Source organism: Octodon degus, unplaced genomic scaffold, assembly GCF_000260255.1.
Source record: "Octodon degus isolate 3935 unplaced genomic scaffold, OctDeg1.0 scaffold00065, whole genome shotgun sequence".
NCBI classification, from domain to species: Eukaryota; Metazoa; Chordata; class Mammalia; order Rodentia; family Octodontidae; genus Octodon; species Octodon degus.
The window spans coordinates 10,333,077-10,340,375 of NW_004524641.1; the positions used below are offsets into that span (position 1 = coordinate 10,333,077).

Genomic DNA, 7,299 nt, shown 5'->3' on the forward strand with positions numbered 1-7,299 from the left:
TTTGTTTTATTTTAGCCATACCCCTCTAACTAACTTTATTTTTTTTTTAGTTCAAAATTTTATTTTAAAGAGGAAAAACATAAAATAGAACAAATAACAAGAACAAAGACAGAAATAAAACAATATAAGACAGTACAAATGGTACAGAATTTCAGAACAAGAATGGAATATTAACAATGGCTGTCACATTACATATTGCTGTCATCAAATTTGTTGCTCACACTACCAGATATAGATAGGCAAGATTGATCAAACAACTAAACATTGACTCTTCCTTTTAATACATCTTAATTTTTCCCTTGTCCCTCTGACTAACTTTAACAGAGTAAGTTTATAATCTTTACATATTGGCTCCTACACCTAGATGGCTACCTTACAGGGGACACTAATCAGGAGAAAAGTATGGAAAGAAATGTAGAAGTGAGCTTCTTTGCATAGAAAACTTCATAACTATAAAAAGGCATTATCAGCAGATATATAAGAATACTAAGTGGAAGTTTGTTGTACTCAGAAAGATTTTTGTATTCAAATTATTACCTAATGATATATTTTCAATTAGAGGATTATAATGAACTGTGTGACATAAGTTTGAAATAATTTTTATGCTATGCTACTACACAAGAATTTTTGTACACAAAGATACAGACAAAATAAGAAAAAAGCAACTATAGATTATTTGTATTTTAAAACACACACATGACGTAAGACAAAAAAGAATCTGGTAAGTGAAGCAGAGAATTAGTTGAAGAATAAACAGAACTGGGAGTACTGCTAGGTAATACCTCAGGTGTGGAACCTGCTTCATGCCTTACTAATATAATGCAAATGCCACAATCAAAAAAAAAAAAAAAAAGGAAATAGTCATCTGAGGTGAATCAATGTGTGATTTTATAAGTTTTATCTCAAGTAACATGTGAAAACTGGGACATCAGTGGGTTTGTTTGGAATCAGACATCTTTATAAAGGGAATAAGTTACAAATAAAGAGAATCTAGAATCAGCATGGTCCAAAGTACTACTGGTGTGGCTATGACCAACATAAAGAAACCAGGTGCTCATGAATCTTTACTGCGCTACCTACTGCCACAGAGGCATGCAAGAATAAGGTCTGAGAGGCAGTGCAGCTCATTTATCCTGATGACTTCTGAGAACTGCCTCTGTTTGCTAGCCATTATGTCCACTTGAACCCACAACTGCTCTTCCTGCTCCCTGGCTACTGCCAAAAAAGTTAAACCTTCCAAAAAATAGTCAGATTTAGGAAAAGGAGTCAATAACCTTGAAGAAACACAACATTTAGATCTACAATCCAGAATGAACCCTAAGCATTGCTTATCAGCTTTGGTAACCAGTATGTACCACTGCTTTCACCTGCCAGAACTCACTTTTTTATTTATCCCAAAAAAACTGAAACAGGGACCTAGGAGATAGGTCAGTAGAATAAGTGCTTGCTTGGCAAGTGCAAGGGCCTGAGTTCAATCCCCGGTTCCGCCAAAAATAATAATAATAATGATTTTAACTTAATAATTTCACTGTTTAACATAGTACAGGTCTAGTATCTTAAAGCTATTTTCTTAATTTTTCAGGAAAAATAATTTGCTTAGGTATAATGTGCTATATTTATGCAGGAAAAAATTTTTAATCCTAGGACATGAATGCTTAAGTATTTATAAGTAAAACAGCGAACTGATGCAGGCAATTTACTTCATTTATTGGAAAGAGAATGAGAAAATAACACAGAAAAATGTTTGTGAGGAGATGGTTCTATCAGTACATAGCTGTTCATAATATTTTTCTTTCAGGCTCTGTTTGTGTAGAAATTTTCATAACAAAAAACTGCATGTTGAAATTATTTCGTTTTGGTAAAAAAACGCATTTGTATGTGTATACATACTTACAAAAAATATAAAAATACAGCCTACCTTAGGAAATGTGGTAGTAAAATAATATTATTCACTTTCTTTGTTATTGTTGTTCATGTTTTCCAAGTTCTTACAATGCAATTTTAATGCTTTTGTAATAATAGAAAATTTAGCCTTATACCTATATATCAATACATATTACCAAGTGCAAAGCAGTCCTTGATATATGATCATCTGACTTACAATAGTTCAACTTTACAATTGTGCAAAAGCAATGCACATTCGATAGGAGCCATACTTCAAATTCTGAATTTTGCTCTTTTCCTGGGGGGGCAAATAAAGTATGATATTCTCACAGTGCAGGACAGTAGTAGAGAGCCATAGCTCCCAGGCAGCCAAGTGACTGGGGGAGGAAAACAAATGCTCCACAGTGGACTATGTTACTAAGCCTTGATGTTCAGCATGCTACATATACCAGATACATTTTAAACATGACAATACTGAGTGATTGAGTGATTGATTGATTGTGTTTTAGGGAAGGGTCTAAAGAGTGTTCAGGGCCTCACTACTAGATCCGACTCCTAGTGATCCACCTGTTTACAGCTTCCTAAGAGCTGGGATTACAGGTGTGCACCACTACATCTAATCTCAATTGCTGTCTCAGCAAACCCCAGGGGTGGGGCTGGCACAGAGGCCTGGGGATCAAACGCCTGGCCCCTGCACCTGCTTCCAGGCGCTTTTAATCTGCTGAGCTATCTGGTTGGCCCTAACATGACAATATTTAAATAGATTTATTGTAATTAACCCTACGAAGTCATCAAGCATCTATAGCTGATTCAAGACCCCAAGCTGAACATGCTTTATCCCTCATTCATTCTTTAAAAAAAAAAAAAAAAAAAAACCTACTGAAACGAAAAAAGCAAAATACATGAAGAAATAGTCCCACAAGAATAATATAGGAAAACAATGTAGTGCTAGAAAAAGAGACATCGACAAAATTTTTGAGGGATTGAAGGAGAGGAAGACATGCTTTCAGTGTGAAAGACATAAAAGCTGCAACTATCTATATGCTATAAGAAAGTTACACAAAGGGGAAAATTTATCTGTCCATTACAATTGTCAACTCAATGTGAACTCAGAATTAGCCAGCAAAACTGAGGGCAGGAGCCATCAGGTAAGGTAACTCTGAACACTAATTATTGGAAGGACTACATACACACTCTTCACTATGTGGCACCCCTCCTCTATCCCTGACTGAACAGGGCATCCAAGTGGATAAACTGAAATTTATTTTCCCAAGAAACTGAACAAGCTGGTTAGAGGAGACAGGGGCTTCTGACACAGAAGGGTCTGCTGTCCTCCCACCCCTAACTGAAGTCTGAGGGTTGACTGGTCTCTTCTCTCTACATAAGGATCATCAGGCAAATGAGGAAAATTAGCAACATGACCTCTGTAAATTTAAAAAGCAATTCAGAAGGATAATTTAGAGAGAAAAACAAAACATACCCCAAACACATTCAGAAAGATTTAAAAAAAAAAGTTCTATACACAAATAACAGGATTCTGAAGAAAAGAAATCTCTCTGTATATAAAGTAAAAAGAACAATTAAGGGCCACGGAGATGGCGCAGTGGAATAAGTGCTTCCCTGGCAAGCACAAGGGCCTGAGTTCAATCCCCGGCTCCTCCCCAAAAAAAAAAAAAAAGAACAATTAAAAAACATAATGAAGAGCCGGCCAAAAAGCTCAGCAGATTAAAGCACCTGTAAGCAGGCGCAGGGGTCCGGGTTCGATCCCAGGGCCTGTGGTGCTGCCCCCCCCCCCCCGGGCACGCTGAGACAGCAATTGAGACTGGGTGTGGTGGCACAGATGTGTAATCCCAGCTCGTAGGAAGCTGTAAACAGGGGGATCACCAAGAGATTCATCTAAGAGATTTATCATCCAACCTAGAATCCCTAACAAGAGAAGTATGGCAATACTTTTCTGTAACAAATAAGCCCCAAAGTTCAGTGACTTAAAACATTTAACAGTTTCTGAGGGCAAGTTATCTGGAAACAGCTTAGCTTTATGGCTGGTTATAGCTCAGGATCTCTCCTAAAACTGCTACCAAACTACAAGCCAGCCTTAGTCACCTAGAGGTTTAATTAGCACAGCATCTTCACATCCAGTCTCCTGCACATGGCTGCTGGCCAGAGGCCTCAGGTCTCTTCATGGGCCTGCTCAGGGCATGGCAGCCCCAAATACTAGAATGAGTACTTCACGACAGAGATAGCAACCAGGACAGCATAAGTCATAATTTCGAAAGGCAGTACTCAAAATAACATACTATCACTTGTGCTATATTCTATGGTCGTGCAGACCAGCGCTGATGCACATAAAAGAAAAGACATAAATACCAGTAGGTAAGGATCACTGAGAACCACTGAAGATAGTGATTTAAAACATCAAAAAGTCACAAGAAAATTTTTCTTACAGCTTCAGAAATAGGAATCTACAGATTGGAATGACATATAGTAAGTCTAAGAAGAAAGAAAAAAATCTTCATAGATAGAAGTGATAATAAACTTTCAGATCTCTAATAATCAGATAAACATAAAAGCATCACAGAAAAGGGAAAAATGCTTACCTACAAGGTGTAAGAATCATATGACTACCAGAGTTCTCACTGAATAAGTGGTAAAAGACAAGGGAGCAATGCCTTTAATTGTGACAGAAAATTTCATCAACTTGGCACTCTACAACCATCTAAATTAACAATTAAGTGTGACAATAAACTGAAGTCTCTTCGAGAGATAGAATCAGGGTAGCCTCCGAACAAGCACTATGATGCATATCGACAACAAAGTGAGTGAGAGAGACAGACAGACAAACAGACACAGAGACAGACAGACACAGAGAAAGAAACAGAGACAGAGAGAGACAGAGAGAAAAAAAGAAGAGGTGGGGAAGAAGAGGAGAAGGGGAGATGAGATATGAGATGCAGCAAACCTATCTCAAAGAAATGGCCACATAACATGCCATTTGAAAGCAAAGGGACCTCACTGTGAAAGTATTCCACATAAACAACAGGACGATTATGTGACCAGAAAAAAGAGACATAAAAAGATATCACCACAATACAATCTTTAAAATAAAATGGGGCAATTAAAACTTCAGAGAAAAACAAAGGCAATATAGTAAGTTATGATCCAAACATAAATATAAAATTCTATGAATTTTGGCCATGTGTGACAGTATACTCCTGGAAACCCAGCACAGAACAAAAACCTTTTCTTAAAAAAAAAAAAAAAAAAAAAAAAGACACACCTTCAAAATTTTGTAAGTTTTCACACTCAAAGAACTGTAAGACATGAGATTAGGTACTAAACACAGTCTCAAAATGATTAAGGAGTCAAGCCACTAGACACAAGAGTAAATGGTTGCTAATATATTATTTAATCTTGTACTCAACAGCCATAGCAAAGTAATACTGATACAAATAAATACTCTTCATTGTGTTAAGAGTCAATCTGTGGAAGAAAAACATTACTGCAACTGTAAAGCAAAATGTTAGCAACTCGGGCAAATTAAAAAGTACACAAGTAGCTGGTAAAAGGCAAAAGGAAGAGATTAAGAATAGAAAAATGAAAGGAAGGGTAGAAGCGCTTCTTAGTTAATTTTATATGAAGGGGTACTGAGATACTGAGTACTGTGTATATTTACATAAACACATAATATATGTAAAAACAAAAACAATTACCAATCTGCAAGAGAACAAGGAAAGGATAAAGTAGTATCTATAAACTACATCCTTGTTTTTCCAACTTCAGTAATACCTGCCCAAGTGAGCACAAACCTTTATTTTCATATTGAGAAAATCATCTGCTACTAAATCCCATGAACAGAAACATCAAAATACTCTTTTCATCAAAGTTTATGTCCTGAACATAAACTTTACTGTGAATCACCTAGAAGACATAGGGGTAAATCTGGACTGACCTCTATTCTTCTTCTGGTCATTGGTTAATAGTGCATATATGCACAAAAAGGTGTGAAAAAATATATGCATCCTCGGGGGTGTGGGGGGGTGTACACAAAATGGATAGCTTTTGCTTCTCCTCCCCTCTCCCTAGCAATCTTGACTGGAAGGAAAATGGAGAAGAAAAGAGATCAGGAAGGGGAGGGGAAGAAGTGAAACAAGGGAGAATGGGAAAGAAGGGAGGGAGGGACACAGAGAGTAGGGAGCAGAAGGCAAGGAAGGAAATCACTGGAATGTAAGAAATAGCCATGAGAGAAGAATCCTGATTAACTCAAACTAAGACTATAATTTAGTTTCTTCCTTCAATGTTTGTAAAAGTTTATTCATAGCAACCTATCAACATACAGGAACATAACATTCCTTCTCATTGTAAAACCTATAGGGCTAATTGGAAGTAAAAAGTACACCTGATTTTTAGAAATACTCAGAGTAGACAGAAAAGAGACACTAAAAGTATTTGAAAATCATTATAAAGCTCTTAGAGTAATCACAGGGTAAAAGATCAAAATAAATAAGCAAATATATACTGACAGACCTCACAAACCTAAGAGATAGTTAAACAGCAAAGAACAGAGGTGTTTACTATATTGCTACCATCAGAAAAATCTTTCCATCAACTGAACTGACTGTCTGTAATGAAGATCTGCTTCCCCGTCACTCTGTTGTTTACATAAAAACTAAAAATCATCTGTCCTTAATGTTTACAAATTGTAGAAGATCTGACTACATCATCCCTCACATAGTAACTATAACGACGAGAATTCTAAACTAAAAATTCTGACTTACCAACATCCATTGCAGTTTCCATAAAGCTTTTCTGTCGTGAAGCAAATTCTGCAAGCAATTTCTGCTGCCTCTCTCTAGCCTTTTGTCGCCTAGATTAAACAGAAATAAAGGTGTAAATACCAAATGTGCTTAAAGCTATTCTACTGTCTTTGAGGCATATATAGTATATGAAAATCCCCTATCTTGTAGTGGAAGACAATCTATTTCCTAGATTAGTATTAAATTTCAGTTAATATGTGTTGTTTTTAAGTATTCTAATGCTTTAAAAAGGTTTCAATCTCACTGACTCAGTAAGTAAAAATAAAAGCCAAGATTTAATTTAAAATCTGACATAATAAAGTAGATACAAAATTCAGATTTTCAGGGCCAGCCAAATACCTCAACAAATTAAAGCACCTGAAAGCAGACACAGGGGCTGAGGGTTCGATCCCAGGGCCTGCCAGGCTGGCCCCACCCCCCAGGGTGTGCTGAGATAGCAACTGAGACTGGGCATGGGGATAGACGCCTGTATTCCCAGCTCATGGGGGCTGTAAACAGGCCCATCACTAGGAGTCCGATCTAGTATTGAGACCCTGAACACCCTGTAGGCCCTTCCCTAAAATACAAAAAAAAGAAAATGTGCTCTTTTTTTTTTTTTTTT

At 36.8% G+C, this 7,299-nt stretch overlaps 1 protein-coding gene across 1 annotated transcript in view; it reads right to left on the minus strand.

The window, feature by feature from the left end:
• Positions 1–7,299, minus strand: part of Ubr3 (ubiquitin protein ligase E3 component n-recognin 3 (putative)) — a 187,218-nt gene that overhangs the window by 106,309 nt on the left and 73,610 nt on the right. Inside the window, exon 19 of the mRNA XM_023719126.1 lies at positions 6,660–6,748. Within this exon, the coding sequence (XP_023574894.1) occupies positions 6,660–6,748 (89 nt within the window). The remainder of the gene's footprint in view (positions 1–6,659; positions 6,749–7,299) is intronic.